Source organism: Cervus canadensis, chromosome 1, assembly GCF_019320065.1.
Source record: "Cervus canadensis isolate Bull #8, Minnesota chromosome 1, ASM1932006v1, whole genome shotgun sequence".
In the NCBI taxonomy this organism is placed as follows: Eukaryota; Metazoa; Chordata; class Mammalia; order Artiodactyla; family Cervidae; genus Cervus; species Cervus canadensis.
Window position 1 is genome coordinate 92,867,765 of NC_057386.1, and position 25,222 is coordinate 92,892,986.

At 36.1% G+C, this 25,222-nt stretch overlaps 1 protein-coding gene across 9 annotated transcripts in view; it reads right to left on the minus strand.

Moving 5' to 3' along the window:
• The window catches only part of KIAA1109 (KIAA1109 ortholog), a 196,994-nt gene that overhangs the window by 70,675 nt on the left and 101,097 nt on the right, over window positions 1-25,222 (minus strand). For 8 of the 9 annotated variants that reach the window (XM_043487162.1, XM_043487171.1, XM_043487185.1 and 5 more), the window contains 13 exons: window positions 22,345-22,496; window positions 21,731-21,881; window positions 21,407-21,559; window positions 19,290-19,530; window positions 18,060-18,202; window positions 14,347-14,566; window positions 13,729-13,887; window positions 11,803-11,978; window positions 8,715-8,890; window positions 5,636-6,342; window positions 4,967-5,206; window positions 4,372-4,465; window positions 2,406-2,456 (listed from right to left, as the gene is read on the minus strand). In XM_043487162.1, the coding sequence (XP_043343097.1) occupies window positions 2,406-2,456; window positions 4,372-4,465; window positions 4,967-5,206; window positions 5,636-6,342; window positions 8,715-8,890; window positions 11,803-11,978; window positions 13,729-13,887; window positions 14,347-14,566; window positions 18,060-18,202; window positions 19,290-19,530; window positions 21,407-21,559; window positions 21,731-21,881; window positions 22,345-22,496 (2,663 nt within the window). The remainder of the gene's footprint in view (window positions 1-2,405; window positions 2,457-4,371; window positions 4,466-4,966; window positions 5,207-5,635; window positions 6,343-8,714; window positions 8,891-11,802; window positions 11,979-13,728; window positions 13,888-14,346; window positions 14,567-18,059; window positions 18,203-19,289; window positions 19,531-21,406; window positions 21,560-21,730; window positions 21,882-22,344; window positions 22,497-25,222) is intronic. The other variant, XM_043487179.1, reaches the window with a different exon arrangement.

Consider the following 25,222-nt stretch of genomic DNA (forward strand, 5'->3'; position numbering starts at 1 on the left):
AAGCGCTGACTACTCTGCTACTGCAGATCTGTGGTATTACCAGTGGAAACTGTGATGTTAACAACTTCAAGGACTCTGTTGCCCAACTCCAGAGGGCTTCATTTACACTGGAGGCTACATAAATGATGCCCATGACTATAGCGTTGAGTAATGTTTCTTGGAGCTAGACGACAGGATAGTTCTACACTGATCAAACTGAGCCAGACACCGCAGAGAATCTGATTAACTCTTGTCACACTGTACATGTTAAAGATGTAAGGAGACCCAGAATGTGGGATTAAACAATTTACAAGCTGCCAAATGAATTAACTATTCATAATTCTATTTTAACTCTTAAAAGAGCTGTGCCTTAATCTATATCATAAAACATGTAGTAGACTTTTACACAGAAAAGTAATCAAAATCTTTTTAAACAGATGAGTATAAAAACCTGTAGGATGCCAAGCATGCCTCATGTATGTAAAAAGTTCACAGCAAGTGACCAAGAAGTTTGGTTTGAGAATTCATTGACAGCGCTGGTCTATTTGACAAAGTTCTGCTAGATGCACTCTGAACCTAAGTTATAGTGACCACAGTGTCTAATGAGGCAATGAGTTTTCCTCATCTTCTTTTTCTTCCTGTGTCCAGACAATAGGGCCTTACAGGCAGGCCAGCCGCGCTCATCCATGCAGGTTAAGAATTTGAGGATTTAATTTAGGGCCTCACTGTCTCTATCTCCCTGGTGGCTCAGAGGTTAAAGCATCTGCCTGCAGTGCAGGAGACCGGGGTTGACCCCTGAGTCAGGAAGATCCCCTGGAGAAGGAAATGGCAACCCACTCCAGTATTCTTGCCTGGAGAATCCCATGGAGGGAGGAGCCTGGTAGGCTACAGTCCATGGGGTCACAAAGAGTTGGACAGGACTGAAGACTTCACTTTGATACTTTGACTCACTTTATCTCTATCTCCAACCCTACCCTACTTCCTTGACCATGCAGGCCCAAACTTTAGGGGCCAGAAAAGGAAGGCACCCTGAGCCATGCTGCCTGCCTCAATTCAGTTTTGCCTGAAAATCTCTACAGTGGGGACAGAGAATGTTATGATCACATATTATCTAGTTATCTATTAAAAATCACTGGAACTTTCTTTCCTACTTGGCAATTGTACTTTATATGTTAACTCTCTGAACAGGAAGGCCTGAAAAAGGAGGGAGCAGGTCTATGAAGTGATATTATGATAGGAACTGCCTATTATTTCCTTACCGTTCCATCTCTGAAACCTAACATAGTGTGCAGACAATAATTTGTAACCTAGAAACCTAATTAGTTGACTGGATGAAGATGTGATCTTCAGCCATTAAAAAGCATCCTTTCTAAAGCCATGCTTATGTTTTTGTTATATATCCAGAGAACTCAGTGATTAAAACAGAAACAACACATCTTCTCTAGCTATTACAACTACTAAAGTGGAAACTGCTATTTTTTATATACCTTTTAACATGATATTAATATGCAAGAGTGGTTTCCAAAAAACAATCAATTTTCTACTTTAGTATTAGTGCATTTATTCTTTATTAGGACTTTAATTGGTTGATGAAGTGATATCGATCACAGATAATCCCAAAAAAGGGTTGTTGATTGATGATATTTTGTCTATGGCCATTATCAATACACAGTGAAATAAATCTCACCAGGTATTGATAATCTTACTAGCCTGGAACAAAATATGCAGAGTCAACTAAATTTATTCAGCATACTTGAATTTTATAGAAAATGTTCAAATAAATAATCAGTGCTAAGTAACATACTAAATTGTCATGGAGGTAAGATTCACATGACAAATATTTATACATAATGCTTGATATAGCTCACTACCATAAAATATCAGATATACATAGGTAAAATCAAGCCAATCAAAAATATTAAAGTATATACAGTATAAAAGCCACGTAAAAATTTGACAATTGAGCAGCAAACTCTCTACATCTTAAAGACAGAATGAGAAGGATGAGCAATGTAGATATTTTCATATATTAGTGTTTTAATAATTAGTTTTGCAAATTGTCAAAACTCTCGCAAAGTTAAACATTTCAGCTTCTATTATCACATCCAATATTAACGAGGATTTGTGATAATATAAATTTCAATATTAACAGGTCTTAAAAGAGTACAAAGCAACATACAACTACAATTTTCAATATTTCAACAATAAAACAAGGTATGAATTGCCAAAAAGTAGTTCTTACCTGTGTGTTTTTCATGAATATTAGCAAACCGTATAATCTATGAAAGGATCTATATTAAAGCTACAAAATAGTAACTAACTACATACATTCACAGCCATGCAGATAAATATTAATATTTTATCTCTAAAACTATCCAATACGATGTTAATCACAAAGTCCATGAAAAAGAATAATAATGACATACAGAAACTCTTGTTTGGCTGTGCTTGTAGGAGATGTAGGAAAATCCTCCAGTCTACAGATGAAGATTCAAGAGAAAGCAGGAAAACAAAAGGAAGCAAATAAACATTCATGCATAAATTAGTTACAATATGACCAATCATCTGGAAAGCTTTTATTTCCCATTTAAAAAATTTTCACTTGAAGAACTTTTTCAACTTTTTTTGAAGTTCCATTTCCTTTTAATTGAAACTAGAAATGAAAACCCAAAGAATAAATCCAGAAAGTCTTATTAACACTATTAGAGTTTGGCAGCAAGTAATAAGGAAAGTTTTACCTTTTTAATGAAAAAGTTAAGGCATCTTGGTTTGACCTCTTTTTTTAAAGGCAAAAAAATATCAACTAACACTTAAAATTATTTTATAAATCTGTTCTGCAAATTTAGACACTATTTGAAGCCTTCTCTTAGATAATGGAGGTAAGAGTTTTGAGAGGATGGAGTAAATAAACCACAGGAGACATTTAAAGAAATTTGTGGTACTTCTGAATAGGTTAAAGTAACCATGATACTTTGAATTCAGAGTCAACAAAGGAATCATGAAACCCAAGTCTGTGGTGACTTTCTTTGAGGCATCATAGTGAGGTAGAAGGTGTGGAGATTCAGGCACCTCTTCTTACTGACTGTGTGACTTTAAGCATTTTAGGAAAACACTCTGATCTCTCCAAATCTCGATTTATTATTCTGTACAGTGGGGATAAAACTGTCCCAGTTAGTAGGATTGTAGTGAGGATTAAATAATGTATATGAGGTTCCTGCTCCACAATAGATGCTCCTTTAGATTGTAATTATTACATAATAATACCCCTCCTCCCACTCTGAATAGTCAAAAAATATCTTATCTCACAACTACTGGAATTTCTGGTCTTTAGAATGCCAGCTTAGGAAGTGTGATCTGGACCATTTAAGCAGCAATAATGAAATATACTCTTTGGTTCTAGATACACAAGTCAAAACTGCCCCAGCAAGATTTACACATTCATTTCAGAAAATGTTCCCCAAGACGGTCATCATATCACCCATGTATGAAATGTCATGAATAGACCTGTAATGAGTCAATTTATGACTAATATTTAATTTTTATAACATTGAACTAGATCCTCTATTTTGTCAGTATTTAGCATGATAGATGCTTTAAGGGACAATCGTAGGACATTAGTTACTAAAAATGAGCAAATTCTCAAAATCTGACTAAATTATCAAAATACAATTTGTAGTTATAGCATAAAACTGCTCCACTGAAAGGAAGTTAGGAATGAAGGTATATATTCCCAAGTGTATGAGCAAAGTCAATGGTTAAATGTATTGACAACCAATTAGTGATCTAAATATCATGTATAAAGGTAATATTATTAGAACAATTTTGGACAGATCCACAGAGAGAACATGAAAAGGTGAGAGCAAAGAGTCAAAAGAAAAGCAATATGGAATGGTATACTCATTGTAGAAAGCTTATTTATACTATTAGGAGGGTTCATAGGCTTTATTGTTAAATTATTTAAATGAAAAAATGGCAAGATAAAGTTTTGAAACCCAGCATGAATACTGGGTAATGATTAGTTAGTAAAATCAAGAGACAGGCTATTTTCTGATTATAATTTTGTTTTACTTATTTGATTTATGTGAGCTCTTGCATCTTATATGTCTAACTTGAATTTACACTGTAATCATTTTTCCTGTTACACAATCTTAAAATGTACTGGCAGTCAGTTTTTTAGGGTGGCAGGACTGGCAGTAAACCAATTTTATAAAGGGAGCAAGTAATTTTTCTGAAAAAATTCATTTGGTGATATTCTTAGTGACAGAATTACAGTATCTGGCAATATTATATAAATCTCAAGTCTTACTAGGTACGGGATTCATCCAATGAATTTTAAGTTTCCTCTAAACCTATAACAAACAACTTTAATAATTAAAAAAACAACACACTTACTGTATATTTGGTGTAATCCCTTCAAGCAGCACAATATTAACCCCACCAATATGAGCAGTGGCACATGTCTCAGTCATCTTTTGATGTAAAACATCTTAAAATGTGAAAAAAAAAAACAACTATGAACTCTGGAAATTTAGTTGCACTTCGTATTAAAATTTCATTTCATCCATAATACACTCAGTGACAAAAGATAATTTTAAAGGTACAATGAAATTTAAACTATTGCAGAACAAATTTTTAAAAAATTTCCTTGAAGGTTTTTCTTTCCATCCATTCACATATACATATGTGTTATGTGTCAAAACTGGAATAATGCAAAATATGTAGTTTACTATGCCATTCATGCATTAAAAAGCCTAATGCCATTAAATAGTCCAATGACATTTTAAATCTCAGAACAGCACAGCACAGAATATTTAGAAAAATTTTAAAACATTAAGAATAGGAAAAAAACTATATACACTAGCACTCTTGATCCATGTAAATGGGAAGTTCCATTTTCTGAAGAAAAATCACCACGTAGGAATTTATGAGACATGGCATTGGCTTTCTTCAGAAAAGTGGCACTCCAGTTATCAGGATGTCATCATACCTTTCATTTTTTCCTTAAGTGTAAAACTGCCATGAATCCTCTTCAGTTCCGATTCCATTGTTAGCCCACCAATGTCTGCCTCCAGGTGTGTGCGGTTCACCATGCCAATCCCAAACACTATCAGAGTAACATGCTGAGGTTCAGCAGTTACCAAACTACGTTTCCTCTTAGTCACACTAGTATTGTCTTGTTCATTCTCAAACACAACTTTACACGTCGGCTCTGTGGGGCTCCGAACTCCTTTAAGTGAATGGAAATATATGGGCTTAGACACTGCAAAATGGAAGGACATTACCTTGTTTTTCTTTCCTTCACACTCCACACTAGCCCTCTTTGTCCTCTTCTCCACCAAAATGACTTTTGAAAATTTCCACCATTCTCCCATGGTCATATTTGAAAATAAATAGAGGACTCAGGTATTTGAAAGCAGGTCTGTCTGAATTCTTTAAGAGCTGACTGTATAAAAGTTAGAAAGGATGGGAAAAGGGGCAGTAGAATATCTGATCACCATCACTATTCTCTCTCCTTGGGTGACTGCCAATTCCTATGCTTTCAATTATCCATTTCTTATAACAATAAGAATACATGGTGAATAACCTGTCTTTTTTTTTTTTTTTTAGTATTATTGCTGTTCTAAACAGATTTTTTAAGTATAAAAATATCCATTACCTGCTGGTCCAAATGTTTCTGAAGATTTTTCCAGTATTCCTGTTGGATCAGAGATAAGTGAATAGAAGTTAAGCAATTTATACATATTCTGCCAGCACTCGGCTGAAGGCTCGCTTTGTTCTGATACTGTAATTGAATCAGAGTCATCCATGTGGATAGTCATATGATCCACCACATCTTTTGAACCTTTCCTAGACACTTTCGAAGTTCTTCTTTCAGATCTTCCTAATGAATTTTTGTTTCGAGACTCCTTTTTGTTATTCTCATTGTTGGTCCGTTTGTTCTTTGTATTATTTACTCTATTGCCACCGTTAAGACTTCCCCTAGAACTGCGGCTGAAGTCGGATGAGCGGAAGTCCCGGTGTTTTCTGGTTTTGAAAGTAGGTGTTGGGGAAGCTGATCCAGCTGTATATCTGCTAAGTTTAATGTCAGTCTGAGTCGCTTTGATGTCGTCTATCATTGTACTAAACTGATGAATGAGACGAACTAAAGCCATATCTACATGCTGGCTTATTGACTGACAGGAAATAGTAAAGTTGCAGTGAAAAGTATTATAATAACGCTTATTGAGATCATGAAAAGAAAGAGCACTGGTGGAGTTCTGAGGGGTGCACACGGATTTTTCCATTACAACAGCGCTGATGCTAAAGGTTTCCAACATCAATGCTGGTTTGAACTCAAGTGGAGGAAGATTCACATGGCCTTGCCTAAAAATGTGGAAAAAGAAAAAGAAAATGACAAGGTTTTTTTCTTTTTTCCCCAGAATCATACAGTCTTTATTAACTTGTTAGCAAAATAATCTCCAAGGTGAAGTATGTTCTAAGTCAACATACTTCTTATTTTTATAAGTTGGAAATTAGGCCTTAAGTCTTCTTTCTTTATCTTATTCTATGTCGAGTCAAAATCACACGTACATACAACTCAGTAATTTTAAGAATGATTAAAAATGGGTGGTATGTGTTAGTCACTCAGTCATAAATGTGTATTTTTCCAGAGAAGACATACAGATGACCAGCAAGCACATGAAAATATTTTCAACATCATTGATTGTTAGAGAAATACAAATCAAAACCATGATGAGATATCACCTTATGTATGTTAGGATAGCTATCATCAAAAACGTGAGAAATGACAAGTGTGGGCAAGGATGTGGAGAAAAAGGATTCTCATACACTGCTGGTGGGAATATAAATTGGTATACCACTATGGGATACAGTATATAGAGATTCCTCCAAAAATTAAGATTAGAACTACCTTATGATCCAGTTTTCTTACTTCTGGGTGTTCTTCCAAAGAATACAAAAACACTACTTCTAAAAGATATATGTACCTCTATATTCAAAACAGCATTATTTACAATGGCCAAGATATGAAAACAACTTAAGTGCCCACCAGTGGATGAAGAAAATATGATATACACACAAAGTGCACACACACATACTACTACTCAGCATAAAAAAAGATGAAGTCCTTGTCCTCTGCAACAACGTGAATGGAACTTGATGGCATTACGCTAAGTGAAATAAGTCAGAAAGAAAGACAAATACAGTATTTCACTTACATGTGAAATATAAAAAACAAAAACCAAATAATAAGATAAATAACCAAACCAAACCAAACACACACACAGATACAAAGAACAGAGTAGTGGTTACCAGAGAGGTAGAGCCTGAGGTAAGGGAGGGGAGAACAAAATGAGTAAGGGAACTCAAATGTATGACGACAAAAGGAAACTAATCTTTCGGTAGCAAGGAGAAACAGAATGCTGTACACATTATATGTATGTATATATAATGTTATAAATCAATATTAACTCAATAAAAATAAGTTTTTAAAAAGTAAATGGAGTTATAAAAGAAAACAACTGAGTATGAAAATGTTGGTACTTCGATCTAGAAACTCTAGATATGCAGCTCATGGAACCCAGAGAAGGCAAACTTACTGGCATAAAGAAGATGTGGTTGTGATAAAAGGGATGAGGGTATCCCAAAGAAAGTGACGGGGGTTGAAAAGAACTAGTGAAGACATTTTATAACACTGAAAGTGCAAAGATAAAACACTGGAAATTGCTTAGATGGAGTATGACATTTGCCAAAGCACAGAAAAGATGCTCCTTCTGTGTTGTAAGCTACATGATGTAAGCAGACAAGGACTATACAAATTACCCTCTAGTTTTTAAAAAAGAAAATATTTTAATTCTCAAATGTTTCTAATGTTTCAAACTGTATGCACAAAATATCAGTTTTATTATATTTTTCATTTTCCTATACATGTATAATAAACAGTAAAAGACTTTCTAATATTTTGAGAAATATTTTTCCAGGTCACAAAACAAAGGTAATCTTCCCCATTAATCTTAATAATCATTAAGGTCACTTCTGCAGTGTTTCAGCTTGCCTGGTCACTGTTATGGTACCACACGACTGTGAAAGACAAGGCTATACTCTCAACATGATGTCTACTCTGTTCTTAATGGAAAATACTACCTGCTACAAGTCAACTCAGAAAGGAGGTCAGGAATAAATTCTAAGAATAATATATAAAATTAATCCATAAGATCATAAAATACTACTACAACAGTAAATAAAGTATATTTATCAACATATGTGCTTTGGCTGACCCTGATAAATGTATTTTCATGGCTTCCCTGGTGGCTAACTGGTAAAGATTCCACCTGCCAATGCAGAAGTCATGAGTTCAATCCCTGGGTTGAGAAGATCACCTAGAGAAGGAAATGGCAACTTACCCCAGTATTCATGCCTGGGAAATGCCATGGACAAGGAGCCTGGAAGGCTATGGTCCATGGGGTTGCAAAAGAGACACGACTTAGCAACTAAACAACACCATACATGTACTAACATCTTACAAAAATATACCTAAAAATTGGTCTCACAACCTAGTGATAAAATCAACAAATTATTAAGAAAATGTGGCTACTATTTCTGTTAAGCGGAAGTTATCTTGTCATTAGGCTATTAAAATTACTTCCACATAAGCACTAGAAGAAAGCAAAGTTAAAAAGCAGATATTATAACTTTTGTACAAATTTTTACATAAAAACAATAATAATGCAAGACACCTTCTTGCTCTTTTGCCTTTTCTCTCCTTGGCCGTGTCTGAATCCACAATATCTGCTCTAAGGCAGTCCAAAGTCCCTGAAAAGGAAAGATGTTCTCCGAAGTACATTCGGTAGCAGAGTGGCATTGTGTCCTGTGACTGGATCCCTGTATGACTCAGAAGAGGTTTGAAAACAACCTAAAAGATATAACACATTTATATTAGCTCAATTTATAATTCAACATTTACTGTGGCTATTTTTCTTACATATTATCTCAGTACATATTATTACTGTAATGTGAAGGGAAAAAAAGGCCTTGTATAATAAATATGCTCTAATTTTACTTAAAACTTAGTATTTTTGAGCACCTACTATGTGCCACCCATCTTCAAATTAATCATAAACACAAAGTTCCTTGATTGTGCTTGAGTGAAAGTACAAGGAAAATAAAATTAGTTTAAACCATTCTACTTCTTGTTTTAAAAAAGGCATGGATATCTGCTGTGTTTCCATAAATATCTGCTATAAAAGGTTCAGAAAAGAGCTTATCAATCTCCTCTGTTAATATAAAAACATTTTATATGTTGTATTTTTAATAGCTGATCTATTTTTAAGTGGTATCCCTTGGTTGTAAAAGTCATTTAACATTTTCTGACAAAGAACTTTTACATTTTAAGTGTCATATATGCTGTGGAAATACATCACTCTGGCTAAGTCTCTAGTTAACTGAACCTCAGAGTCACTAAGTCCTAACCCAAATAAAAGCAACTCTATGTATTCACAGTAGATCAGTAATAATAATCCTGACTACTCATTCTCTGCTGCATGGCTCCTTTTCCTTCTTCTACATCCTAAACTGCCTTCATTGACTCCCTTCTAACTCTTTTCCACCACACATTCTCTTTTCCTGAAGCTTAGAAGAAAATCTATCAAAATGGAGCTGTGCCATTTTTGCAGTGAGACTCCAGTTCACATTTTCACTTGTCTCTATGTCACCTCATTTGTTTGTGCTTGGGAAGATAGGCTACTACTCCTGTGAAGGCCTGAAGGTCTAGAGTGACAGAATTCAGACAATTCACTTTACACTGGAAATTTAGGGAGAATTTTTCTCTCCCTTGTATATTTGCTTGGCATACGCTTTCTTGGGTTTACTCTGTCTTGGATTTGCTCTTTCATCCCAAAGGAAACACTCTTCAAGGTTCAAGCCATCCTGCATCTTTCCTAATCTTGTTATCTGTATGCCCCCTAGTTAATCATGCAAACTCACCAGTCATTTTAGTTCTTTCCTTTTCCCATCCCAGATTACCATCCTAAAAGGCTTCTTTGGCCATGGAAATAACCAATGCTTTAATTCCAAAGTTAGGCGACTTCCTTTTTCTCTCATAATCTTACCTTAAACTCCTTTTCAGCAGCTTCCAAGACTGCATATTACATCTTATTACCTCACTTGTTTTGCTATATCTGCTTTGGATTAATCCTCTTCTACTCCTATAGCTAAGCTAATAAGGACAACAAGAGGTTCTAAATAACTAGACTGTCAGCAGTATTTGGTAATTCTTCTGTGGATCTGTGGTGAGCTCTCTTTCAATTTCACTCCAACCTTTATATATATTTAAATCACCTTACATAGTTTTTTATTGTATTACTTAATATTACTGTCTCTGGTCAATTTTAGAGTCTTAAATGTAAAATAGTATAGTTGTCTCTAAAAATGTGTATTAGATACTAATAAATACCATGAATGTTTATCCAGGCCAAAACAAACATAAAAAAATTATTTCTTTTCTCTTTAAAAAAAAAAAAAAAGTGAAAGAATCCCTAAAAATTACTCCAAGGTATTGAAGAAGTAAATCTCAAAAAAGTTTAGAAGTGCCTGACACATTTCTTAATGTAAGTCACCTCCTACTGTGATAGAAAACTGAGGCTGTGAATTTGCAAACTTACCAGTACATTTATGAATTGTCCATACATACTGCCTTCCCAAACATTCTCAGGGGAAAAAGTACATTTTATGTCAAAAAATTCTCTCTCTCTATAAAGGATTCTAAATTCCAACACTTCTCATCCCTCTTTGAATCTTTCTCTATCAGTTTGCTGTTTTTTTTTTTTTTTAGAACTCTCTTAATTCATCCTAAGTGAAAAATATGCTCAGGCCTCCTTCATCCTGAAAAGACAACACTTCTAAATACCCATCTCCCACTCTCCCATTTGCCTTGGAAATTTTGTTCTCCACTCCCTACATTTAGTCAATTAAATAAGACCTCCACTGTATTTCTCTTTTACCTTATCAAAGGCATACCCACCTAAGCTAAGAGTTTCACTACCAGTTCTGTGAACTATTTCATTAGCTCATTTTTTCACTTCTAGTTTCTCCATTTCAATCCATTTAACACATTGCTACCCATATAACATTTCCACATGTACAATTCCAGGCACCTTATTCCTCTGTTCTAAAATCTTCAGTGCCTCCGCGTTGCTCACTCAAGCCTTCACAGAGCACTTAAAACTGTAGGAAATGAATAAACTTAACTTTCTAGTCCTATTATTTAGCCAGTCTCTATCCCCAAATAACAACAATGTTGCTGTATGAGGCAGACGAACTATACACCATTCTTCAGTTTAATGAATATCTATAGATGCTTACGGAGAAGGCAATGGCACCCCACTCCAGTACTCTTGCCTGGAAAATCCCATGGACGGAGGAGCCTGGTGGGCTGCAGTCCATGGGATCATGAAGAGTCAGACATGACTGAGCGACTTCACTTTCACTTTTCACTTTCATGCACCGGAGAAGGAAATGGCAACCCACTCCAGTGTTCTTGCCTGGAGAATCCCAGGGACGGGGGAGCCTGGTGGGCTGCTGTCTTTGGGTTTGCACAGAGTTGGACACGACTGAAGCGACTTAGCAGTAGCATAGATGCTTAATTTGTATTTATAATTAACCTATGTACTTTTTAAAGGCGCCTCCTTTTTACATGAAGGCTTTAGGCAGATAAGCAAGAAAGAAGATTTTCAGTGGAATTCCACAGTGCACACACTTGATGGTTCCAACTGCGAAGTGCTGCCTGATACATGCTCACTACAGTCAGGGGACAGCGGAGAGGCTCACCTGAGCATCAGCAAGTTGCACAGCAGGAAAACCTTGGTTGGCTTCTTCCACACCTGCCACATCATCCTGACTAGTGCTGTGCTGGGAATGTGTCCCGTCCAAGGTATTCTGGTCACTAGACAAGACGGTGTTGAAATCTGAGGCTGAGGGTATTGTAGGAAGATTGGGTGCAACACCTAAAAGAGTAAGTATTCAAAAATAAATTCTAAATTCTTGGGAAATGAAAAGAACATAAAGGGATACAGCCAAGTAAACTTATGAAGCTTGTATTGTAATTGTATTACCAGACTATTTAAATTGAGAAGGAAAAAAACAACATTTTCAGGTTATTTTACAGACACTAATAAAAAGTGAAATTAAACTACATTTTCAGAATACTATCACTCCTCTTCATACATGAAGTATGTATTAGAGCCAGTCAGTCCAAAATATAAAACTATAGGGCTAGAAGAACTTTGAAAAGCATTTGATATCCCATCAGCTTTGCACAGAGGAACAAAATTATAGACAGGAGCAGGGTTATATGGCAAAAACCATAGGTGTCACGGAATCCCCACATACAATTTTCTTCATAACTATTATTTCTCAAGGCAAAACAGAAATAAAATGGCACTGCTTCTTTCTTCTGTACTCTGTTATCTGTTAACTCGTCAGGCAAAGAATCTGTGATAGAGAGGAAATGTTCCTTTCGGCTCTCCTGAAATTTAAACTCTGCAGTAATGAGATTAGCTGCAGGAAAGTGCTGAGAGCTGGTGGAAGAACCAGCCTTCTATCTCCTTCAATCAAGGGCCAATACTAGGAATGAGCACATCTCTGCACGCCTAGAGTCAGAATTAGAATTGGCTGCAGATTCGAATGTGGGCCACACACTGGCCAAAAAATAAAACATACTGAGTAGTCTTCTATCAGTCACTTTTCATAATTTCATATTTTTGTCTGAATAGAATTTAAAAGTGATCCAAATATATGTTACACAGATTAATTTCAGCTGCCCAAAGTAACTGGGAACAAAGGCTACTTCACATATTATTTTAAAAAATATATACACACTTTCACAATAAAAAAAATACATACATATAGGAAATTTGGAAAAATGAGAGAAAAAATAGAAGATGATAGGAAAGGACTGACTCTATTTATGTTATTGGAAATAGCCACCAGTATTTCTTTGTGAATTCTCTGCCTGTTTTGCTGCTACTTATAAATATCCCTTTAAAATCAATAAACTTTCCTTGTTTCCCTCCTTGAGGGCAAGAATCTTACTTTATTGCTTTTAGTGTTTCTTTAGATTTAATTAAATATTTAAATAACTATAAAGAGTATGTGCTGCTGTCCTTAGTTGCTCTATCATGTCTGAGTCTTTGCGACCCCATGGACTGTAGCCCATTAGGCTCCTCTCTCCTTGGGGATTCTCCAAGGCAAGAATACTGGAGTGGGTTGTCATGCCCTCCTCCAATGGATCTTCCCAATCCAGGGACTGAACACAGGTCTCCTGTATTGGAGGCAGATTCTTTACCTTCTAAGCCACCAGATAAAAATGTTTATATTACTCTGCAGAGGAATCTGGATAAACCGAAAGTATTTTCTGTATTGCAGGTATATGATATTGTCATTATATTTTGCATCTTTTCATTTACCTCCTTTTGGTACTTTGAAAATTAAGCCAGACACATTAAATGGAAATTTTAAACTCTTTAAATTATATATATCTCACATTTGACATATGTGCCTTTCCACAAGAACACTGAGCTACTGCTTATGACTCTCTCAACTGCAATATTATCAAGCATTTTGTAAATGCGACAATTTCAACTACATGGTAAACTTAAACCTTTGAGATATTTTTAACCATCCTTTGAAAAATAGGATTTACTATAACTTTACATGCACCCCTTAGTTAAGTAAAATGACATGATAGCTCAGTACCTGTTGGGAGACTATTGTGTCCTGATTTGGTGACAGGAGACTCCTGTACCACACTTCCTCGGTTACCCACAGCATTTGACATCCAGTTATAGAAACTCACAGACGATGGCTCAGATAACAAGGGGTGTTCAGATAACATATCAGAGGCCATTGTGTTTCCTGAAAATAAAGTTTTACTGAGTATAGCATTACTTATGTACTAAGGAGCAGAAAATGTGATTTATGTAATCATTTTTGAAACTCGGGCTAAATTATCTTCCTTTTGCATATGTCTTTAAAACTTACTACATACTTTTGGCATTTGGATATTAAGGCATTAATAAATAATTTATTGAGACTATAATGAGAATAGATTCACTCTTGGCTGGTCTAGACAGCATTACACACCATGCCTAGTTGACAGTAACAGCAAATGCTACAATTTAAAAATGCAAACTAAGAGACACCAACAAGTTACACAGAAGAGTTTCCCAAAAGACACTCTCAAAGATAAGTTGTCATACAAAAGACTAGGTATGCATCCAAAACATATACCTGAATAAACATAAGCCCTATTTTTTCTTGTTTTTTAAATCTCCCACAGAAGGAAACTGATAGTTGTCAGAACTAAGGATGTACCTGTTCTCGTCAGGGAGCTACTTTTCACTGCTGCACTGCTTCTCTGAGGGGTCCCTTCCAGAAGGTTGTGCAAGCTTGGAAAACTTCCAGTCAGGTAGCTGAGTAGGCTTTCCTTCCTTGGACTCTCCTTAACCGATACTCCTGCACGTCCCACATGCACCGGAGAATCTGTGGCAGTGTCACCACTGGTATAGCTCAGAGAATGGTACGGATGAATGCCCTACAGAGAGAACAACATGGGGCTCTTTCTTATGCACATAAAAAAGACTATGGATAACCACAATGACTCACTGTTTTTATTGCTCTATTATTCACATTAATACAACCGTGTCTACCTAAAGTGTTTGTGTCTACTAGAATTGCAGTGAATCTCAAATGTATGTAGTAATGTTTTAAAACTCTACAGTACAATGCAAAGGACAGCATTTAGTGTCATTCACTGAATTTTAACAATGATTAACCTCCCTTTTTTTGTGTGGGCTTCCCCGCTGGCTCAGACAGTAAAGTGCCTGCCTGCATTGTGGGAGACCCAGGTTCAATCCCTGGGTCGGGAAGATCCCCTGGAGAAGGAAATGGCACTCTGGTATTCTTGCCTAGAAAATTCCATGGATGGAGGAGCTAGTGGGCTACAGTCCATGGGATCAAAAAGAGTCATATGTGACTGAGCACCTTCACTCACATGACTTCACTCAACCTCCCTTCGGAGGCTTCCCTGGTGGCTCAATGGTAAAGAATCTACCTGCAGTGCAGGAGACACAAGAAGACCGGGGCTTGACTCCTGGGTCGGCAAGATCCCCTGGAATAGGAAATGCCAACCCGCTCCAGTTTTCCTGCCTGGAAAATTCCATGGACAGAGAAGCCCAGCGGGCTACAGTCCATAGCGTCACAAGCAGTCGGACAAAACTGAGCACACTCACAGCTACAACTCCCTTTAAAATCTGAAGTGGGAGTCTGGTATCAAGACATATATCCCAAAATTATTCATACTATACCACCCTTTGCTGGACTGGAGGAAGCACAAGCTGGAATCAAGATTGCCGGGAGAAATATCAATAACCTCAGATATGCAGATGACACCACCCTTATGGCAGAGAGTGAAGAGGAACTCAAAAGCCTCTTGATGAAAGTGAAAGAGGAGAGTGAAAAAGTTGGCTTAAAGCTCAACACTCAGGAAACTAAGATCATGGCATCGGGTCCCATCACTTCATGGGAAATAGATAGGGAAACAGTGGAAACAGTGTCTGACTTTATTTTTCTGGGCTCCAAAATCACTGCAGATGGTGATTGCAGCCATGAAATTCAAAGATGCTTACTCCTTGGAAGGAAAGTTATGACCAACCTAGACAGCATATTAAAAAGCAGAGACATTACTTTGCCAACAAAGGTCCGTCTAGTCAAGGCTATTGTTTTTCCAGTGGTTACGTATGGATGTGAGAGTTGGATTATAAAGAAAGCTGAGCACAGAAGAATTGATGCTTTTGAACTGTGGTGTTGGAGAAGACTCTTGAGAGTCCCTTGGACTGCAAGGAGAATCAACCAGTCCATCCTAAAGGAGATCAGCCCTGGGTGTTCACTGGAAGGACTGATGCTGAAGCTGAAACTCTAATACTTTGGTCACTTGATGTGAAGACCTGACTCATTGGCAAAGACCCTGACGCTGGGAAAGATTGAGGGCAGGAGAAGAAGGGGACAACAGAGGATGAGATGGTTGGATGGCATCACCGACTCAATGGACACGGGTCTGGGTGGACTCCAGGAGTTGGTTATGGACAGGGAGACCTTGTGTGCTGCGGTTCATGGGGTCACAAAGAGTCAGACACAACTCAGCTACTGAACTGAACTGATACCACCCTTCTTAATACTCTGATAATAAATCTCTGTGCTGAGACCTGATTCTCTGTAAAGCTCTAATATGCCAAAAAGAATTTCCAGCAATTCTCTGAAGAAAAAAATAAAAAAATAAAAAGTTATACAATTGACCAATATCTATCTGATCTGTTATATCTAAGACTGGAATTCTAGATCAGTTTAAAACAGTACAAAGAAAGACCATGCAGACAGAAATATCCTAATAAGCAGAGATATGAAACAAAGTACTTCTAATTTCAATTCTTTGGATTTTCATAATCCATAGATAAAGGAATGCTCAAAAAATTTCTGAGAACAGCATTAACAGTAATATGATCAGAGCCTTTGGAAAGATCATAAACCAGGAATAATTCTAGGGCACATGTGTATACCTATGGCTGATTCTAATTATATATGGCAGAAACCAACACAACATTGTAAAGCAATGATCTTCCAATTAAAAATAAATAATTTTTTTTTAAAAAGAAAAGGAGTAATTCTGAGACAGATTAAGGGGTTGAGAATTTAAAGTGTCCCAGGCTTGTAACTGTACTGCAGAAACAGAATAAGCCTTAAGCCCAAACTTTAAAAAATGTATATCATTCTGTCATTAAATGTTTTCATTATAAGAACAATGTTTACACAGAATAAAACTCTCAAAAGCAAAAAGACTAGCCAATAAAAAGCATCTCCTGAACTCCAGTCTACTAGATCCCTTGCCCCAAAAGTCCTATTAACCATTTCTTATTTATCCTTCTATAAATAATTTGCCTATATAAGCACATATACATATTTATCCTTTTTAACACAGAGATATATATTGTCCTATACCTTATTTTTACTCAAATCAATGTGCTTTGGTGATTGTTCCATGTCCATTTAGAGATCTACTCTATCTTTTTGAAGTCTTCATAATATGCATCCATATGAAGGTACATTATTTATCAGTTCTCAGTAATTTATGTTTCTTCCATTATTTTCCTATTATAAACAGTGTTGTAAATAACATTCTTGGACATGTGTCTTTGAGCATTCGGGTAAAAGGCATTATGTTTAAAATTTTACAATTAAAAATGGACAAATTGCTCTTCAAAGAGGTTATGCCAATTTACACTCCCACCCAGTACTAGTATGAATGGAAATGTCTCTTTTCTTACATGTTCAACAACATACACTATTTAACTTTATTAACTATTTAAACTGTATATTGATCATGCAATACCAGTAAGACTTCTCATTAAAACTGATAATTATAAGCTGATCAACATTTTTAACATTTTTTTCCACTTTATTTTTTTGATTGAAGGATATTTATTTGCATTACAGAATTCTGTGGTTTTGTCATACATCAACAAAAATCAGCCATAGGTACACGTTTTTTACTGACTACGTGTGCGTGTGTACGTTAGTCACTCAGTCGTGTCCGACTCTTTGCGATCCCACGGACTATAGCCTGACAGGCTTCTCTGTCCGTGGAATTCTCCAGGCAAGAGTACTGGAGTGCCATTCCCTTCTCCATAGGAACTTCCCAATGCAGGGATCAAACCCTGGTCTCCTGCATCACAAGCATATTCTTACCATTTGAGCTACAGGGAAGTCCTTTTATTGAATACAGTAGTCAATAAATTGAAAAGACAGCCCTAAGGCTTGGTAATTAAAAAAGTCCTCGTTCAACATTAATTACTGATTGTTAATATAATTTTCTTTGAAATGTGTAAACTACAAGTTACTATGTATGTTAATCTCAACATAAAAGCACTATTTGGATATTTAGGATGAATACCTAATATTTACATTTGAGATAACAAAAGCTTAGGTCTTCTCTGTAAGTCAAAGTAACTCTAACAAAGACAGCAACAAAGTACCTTTATTTTTAATGCAGAGTCACTATGGGTATGAGTCTTAGAGAGCTTCCTCATTATCTCAGCTCCGGTTACAGGTCCAGAGCTACCGGGTGGAGGCCGGTTGGCTGTTCCCTCCAGCAGCATTGTATGTTCACTGACTGTGGCTGAAACAGTACAAAAGAACAGGTGGGCTACAAATTATCATATAGTCTTGAAACATCTTGAAACACTCCAGTGTTCCTGGTGGTATAGCAAAACTCAATTCTTAGTATCTCTTGAAAAATTAATTATGGATTCTGCTACAATATTCATTCTTCTTTCTTTTATTCTTCAAACCCCAATCTTTTCACTCAGTCTCAAGAAAGGAACAAACAGCTTCTAATCTTTCACATATAGAGATTAAAAACCAATTCAGCTATACTGAAGAAAGTACAAAATGTTCACAAATTAATCTAGGCATCTGCAGACAATTAGAAAGAATATTTCTGCACTATTTTTTTTCAATTTGTGGTTAGACTTGACATTTTTCAAAATAACAAAAATCTAGCCTATTACTCATACTTAGTTGTTAAATACGAAGTTTAAAAGAAGCTTTTTTAAAACTTGGTAAAGTAATATATATCAATGTTCTGAAAGCTCTAATTTTAAGACTACTGTCCTTTTCCATGGTACTTTTAATATTTTTTCAAAATATCGTAAGATAAATTTCCATTGAATTATATATCATGATAGTAATAAAAATTACTCTTTGCAAAAGCATTAAAGTATGCAAGTATATTTCTGAAATGCATTATCTACTGTCTCTGTCCTGCACAGTCATAATAATAATGACAGAATTATAGGCTGAATGCATACCTCTAAACATTACACAAATTCAGAATCAAACTACCAGGTAAAATTCAAATCTACAAAAGACTGGCATAGGGAGTTTGATAAACAGACAAATACAAATTTCAAAAAATTCATGTGTTTCACTCAAAATAGTCTAGTTATACAAAGATGTCTCTTAATTGTACCAGATAGATTAGGAGAAGAATTTCTCTGTATTTCTACTGCATTTCAAAAAATTTAAACTTCAAAGTGAAGTGTGCATAAAGAGTCCAACATCATTACCATTTATTTGGACCAACACAAATTAGACTTGTATCATTAAGCCATGATGTTTTCAAATTTGGGACAAAACTTATTAAAATTATCACAAGTATTAGGTTCCAAGTACATAATATCCAGCCAAAATATTTATAGAATTACCTGCATCAAATTCAAACTCTGCTCCATCAGCACTGGTATCACTTTGAAGACCACCTCCATTGTCCAGCCCAAGCCCATCTTCATGTTCATGGTCCACAGCTGACTGAGGCTTCAGGGACTGAGCAGGTCGATGTAAACTAACTCCTTTAAAGGCTGGTGTCACCACAATAAACTTCATCCACTGCCTTGCCAGTGCAACCAAACCTTTCTTTAAAGTTACTAGAGCAGGAAGGCCATCACTCTGTGACAACAATGACATGGTTAGGAGTCATCTTAGTGTAACAATAATAATTACTATTTAGTGTTCTATATCGGAGAAGGCAATGGCACCCCACTCCAGTACTCTTGCCTGGAAAATCCCATGGACAGAGGAGCCTGGTAGACTGCAGTCCATGAGGTGGCTAAGAGTCGGACACGACTGAGCAACTTCACTTTCACATTTCTGACGTGACTTAGCAGCAGCAGCAGTGTTCTATATGCATTTATTCATTTAAATGTCATAATTCCCATTTAGAGATGAGGAAATGAGAATTTATATGTTGAGTCATTTGTCCAGGTTTACACAATGGAATCACTATTTCAAACTGATGACAGAACTCACTCTAAACAGAAAGTTGCTTCTTTCCATAATAAACAACACAGCATGTGTACGTGTGTGCTAAGTCACTTTGGTCGTGTCTGACTCTCTGCAACGCTATGGACTCTACCAGGTAAATAAGAGGCTAAACATGGGGTATAAAAGTGGGATCCCCTGTAAGAAGTATTCAATGCTTCAATCAAACTTCACCTGCTTTGATCAACTGAAGAATTAAATGTATTTTGTGCCACCTGGAATATTCATTAAGCAAAGAAGAAACGAAAACATTTCCTCCAAAAATTAGGTAACTACCTCTATTTTAACATTAAAAAAATAACAAATTATTATAGTTAAATGATAGACAAAGGATTTGTAACTGTTTTGAAACAAATATACTATCAGTAACAATTACAAAATTTAGAATATATTTTATTCCACATAGTGATGATTTTAAGAACGAAAACTTGCCTGTAGACTTAGCCTAAAGGAGAAAATACCCAACTCCTCTCCTTCACCTTTCCTACAATTCCTCGTGTTAGGAGTAATGGTTCTGACTGAAGAGAGCCACTTACTAGATGGCAGGAATCACTCATTTACTTTCTGAGGAATATCAGGTTCCTTAGCCTTCCCTTTCATTCCCAGAATCAAGGAAGGAGGGTCTCTTGTATTTCTTCCTGTTACATGGAAACCATATCCTGGCAGAGCATCCATTCATGTGAAATTCCTGCCATTCTTTCTGTTCTAATTTCTCTGCCTGTGACTAGATGGGCAAGTTATCCTTGCACTGTGGCCTCCCAGTCTTCAGTTCACAGAGTGGGAGTAGGAGGCACTATACTAACCTAAGGTCTGAGTACCTTTATGAAATCCATAATTTACTCCATATTCTTTCATTAGAGGTTATCAGGAGCATGACTGGCCATCAACAGTACTGATACATTGATTATTAATTTAGCTGAAGATTCTTGTGTATTCTCTGTTGATCAGAAGCTTGGAGCGGAGAGGGAGGTCCTCAAGCTCTAAGCTCTTAACCACGATGTGTTGTTACCTTCCATAGTGCTTTTCTAGGGCAGAGATATATTGAATCTATTCATATAGTTATATATTCCCCCAATTATTAATTAGTCCTTATTAAACATTTATGTGAAAAACGACTAATGACTACTCTTTTGCTTGCAATTCATTATACCTTTGGCTTCTACAATGGTCTTTCCAGGTCCTCCTCCTCTCCCTCCTCAGCACTTTGTATACCTCTATGCACTCTCTCCATGCCCCTTTCATTTCAGTATTTATCAAGGATCCAGCCCTGACCAGTTTCTCACTCAACATATTCTTAGAAGACTCATCCATGTTTACTGCTTCTAACACCTTCAGGCTGGCAACACCTAAACCATTAATCTGAGCCCAATCTTGTCTATAAGCCTGGATTTCTAACCACATTTCTCCTTTGGATTTTCCATACTCATCTCAAACCTTGTCTCTCAGTGGCTACCCAACAGAATAGAGGCTTTTTAAAAACTAACACATGATTCCAGTAACTCACCATTGTGGCGTCATCAATGATGGAATAATTTGCCTGGTGAAGGTAGTGATGTAGTATATTGCACAGCAAACATGAAGGATTTTCTTGGAGAAAGCGGGCAACTTTTGTAAGTCTGTTATATTTACTTCTTAAGGGGAAATGTACACTTTTATTCTGAGGAAAGCAAAACAACAGATTTAGAAGGATATAGCAAAGATACAATAAACAAAAGATATCTAGAAATTAAGAACTTGCAGGTCTGATATTTTCCAACAACAATAAATAATAAGGGAATATTTCCAATAATAAACTTTGTATGACACTTTGCATTGTTGAAAGACATACCTCTAATGCTTCTGTCATTATGCATCCCATAACAGCACAAATTCTCAAGGTCCCCTCAGTTTCTAATTTGTTTAAAGATGACTTGAGTTGATCAATGGGAACAAGCCATGCACCAACAGCTGGAGTTGCAGTGCTTAAAAGGTTCAGCTGCCTTTTAAAATGAAAAAAATATATATATATAAACAAAGGTTTTCAAGACTATTTCAAACAATCTCCCATACATATTGTACTCTGTGGCTATTTTATTTAGGCAAAATTACTTTTCTTTCTGACCAGCAGATAGATTCTGAATATATACGTAGGAAATGCAAAGGATGACAGAATTAGAAAGAAAAATACAAAAGTCTGTTAGAGGTGAAAAAAGTAAAAAGCTCACGGCAGGGTGACATGTAAAATTAAAATAAAACTCTAGAAAAGAAAAAGGGTTAAACAAGCTGAGAATAATGTCTACAGAAAGTATGAAGTAAGAAAGATAGGAAAAAAGTAGCAACCCTAATACTAGATATATTAGAAAAACAATCCAAAAAGATACATGACATAGAATTTATGTAATTTAAAATTCAAAAAAAATCAGGGGAATCAAGGGATAGTAATCTATTTTAAAAATTTCTTACCTAGAAAATGCATGTGCAGGAGATCTCACATTGGTGGGAGCTGCAAAACTAAACCAAATTTCCTTGATGGTCAACTTCATGCTACATGAATCTGGAGGTGGAGGCATTAGAGGTAGATCTTTTTTCAAATCATCAGATTCAACTCCTTCATCCTATATAAAATAGAGTACCAAAAGTTATTAGTGTATAGTCCCTTAAAACCACTAGCACAGAGTATTTTAAGCACAAAACTTTTCCATCAAGTCAAGTTCTACAGATAACAGTGTGAAATAAAACAGGTTTAGTTTTGCAGCTCCCACCAATGTGAGATCTCCTGCATATGCATTTTCAAGGTAAGAACTGTAGCCTGCATTGCAGGCAAACTGCTTACCATCTGAGCCACCAGGGAAATCCATGGAATTAGGATTAACTCCCTTTAGGGGATTCCCTGGTGGCTCAGTGGTAAAGAATCCACCTGCCAATGCAGGATAGCTAAGTTTGATCCCGGGGTTGGGAAGAACCCCTGGAGAAGGAAAGGCAACCCACTCCAGTATTCTTGCATGGTAAGTCTCATGGACAGAGGAGCCTGGCAGGCTACAGTCCATGGGATTGCAAAGAGTCAGGTATGAATAAGCAACTGAGCACACAGCACAGAGGTCATCCAACTATTTATGTCAGACGATGAGTGACAGCATTAAGGTCTGCTTCTTACTGCAATCTATTTTCCATTCTATTTTAAGGGGAAACTTCAAAATTCCAAATAAAGTGCCATGAGAAATACTATTACAGTCTATGTTCAAATAAGTGACACTTTCCAATAGAAAATTCTTAGTTATCTTATATGCTAATCTGAACCTGTATTGAAAAAAATAGGAGTAATATTTTTTCAATGTGTAATCACCACTCTTCAGAATGCAGGGAGGGAAAAAGTATAATATTAAAGAAAAAAAGTCCACTGCTTGTTATATCTGTTTACAGGTCTCTAATTCACTTTTAGATATTATTGGTCAAAATGGAGAAAAGATCGGCATTTGCTTATGGGATGATTAAGGAATAAAGAGTATCCACAAAACAGCTTTGAATCCTAAATGTAAAAAAATATGGGTCATAGATCATAGCAATTTTAAAGTCAGCAGGCACGAAACAGAAGTCTACATTCCCTTATCTGAAATTCCAACATCCAGAACATTCTGAAAATCTAAATCTGTTTTGTAAATGTGGCATCAAAATCTGATATGAATGTGTGAGAGACGATCCTATTTGATGTTTTTATTAATGTCATGATGCAAAAATATTCAATATTTCAAGATGTTAACGTTAATATTATCTAAGATTTCACTAGGAGCTTATAGTACACAAGCCATATTATCTTCCTTTTAATTTATATATATATATATATATTTTTTTTTACTGAAGTACAGATGTACAATATTATATGTTACAGGTATACAATATAATGACATGATTTTTAAGGGTTATATTCTATTTAGGTGCTTCTCAGGTGGACAGTGGTAAAGAACTCACCCACCCATGCAGGAGACCCAAGAGATGCAGGTTCAATCCCTGGGTCAGGGAAGATCCCCTGGAGAAGGAAATGGCAACCCATTCCAGTATTCTTGCCTGGGAAATCCCATAGACAGAGGAGCCAGTGGGCTACAGTCCATGTGGTCACAAGAGTCAGAGATGACTGAGTGACTGAATACTATATTCTACTTATAGTTATAAAATATTGGTTTATTCCCTGTGCTGTATAATATATTCTTGTAGCTTATTTTATACGTAATAGTCTGCACTTCTTAATTATGTATATGTGGAATAAAAAAATACAACAAACTAGTGAATATAACAAAAAAGAAGCAGGCTCATAGATACAAAGAACAAACTAGTGGTTACCAGTGGGGAGAGGGAAGAAGGGAGGGGCAATATAGGGCTGTGGCATATGATCTTTCTTTTAAAGAAAAAAAATCTGAATTCTCAAATACATTTGGGTTTCAGACAAGGGCTGTGAGCCAGGCAACTGAGAATATACAAATATATAGAAAATGGTCTAGAGGAACCTGAACTTTAAATAAAGGGAGAGGGCCTTGTAAATAAGCAAGTAATTAAAACAACATGTGAAACAAAGTAATAATAAATTTGGATTTACACTGACTGAATTTTTGGTGCCTATGGCACATATCAATGATGATATCTAAAAAGTCATTGGATATAATTCTGACGATCAGTTGAAAGCTTTGTTTTACACTTTGTCGTGTGTCTGACTCTTTGCAACGTCATGGACTGTAACCCATGGCTCCTCTGTCCATGGGATTCTCTAGGCAAGAGTACTAGAGTGGGTGGCCATTCCATTATCCAGGGGATCTTCCTAACCCAGGGATTGAAACTGCATCTCCTGGGTCTCCTGCACTGGCAGCTGAGTTCTTTACCACTGCACCACCTGAGAAGCACCTATAAAGCACTGGAATATAACCTTTAAAAATTGTGTCACTATTTGTATACCCAGGGATTGAATCTAGGTCTCCCACATCGCAGGCAGATTCTTTACTATCTGAGCCACCAGGGAAGCCCACACTATATCCTTCTACTTCTCTGCATATTCATTCTATTAATTTGTGAGAGTTTGATATTGAAACTCTAACTAAAAAAGAATTTATCTACTTAAAAGATAATTGTAATATATAGTGGAACCGTATGCAACCTTGTTCTGTATTTCCCAAGTTTCCTGTAATTGTGTTATCACACTTCCATAATTGAGAAAAATAAAAAAAATTAAAATATAAAAAACCTATTTACTGTGCATTAAATCAAAATAAACATTTCAAAAGTAACTTTTCAGAGACCCAGAGTTCAGAAGTGATTGTACCAAGGCATACTGGATGACTAAGACATATTTCTTAGT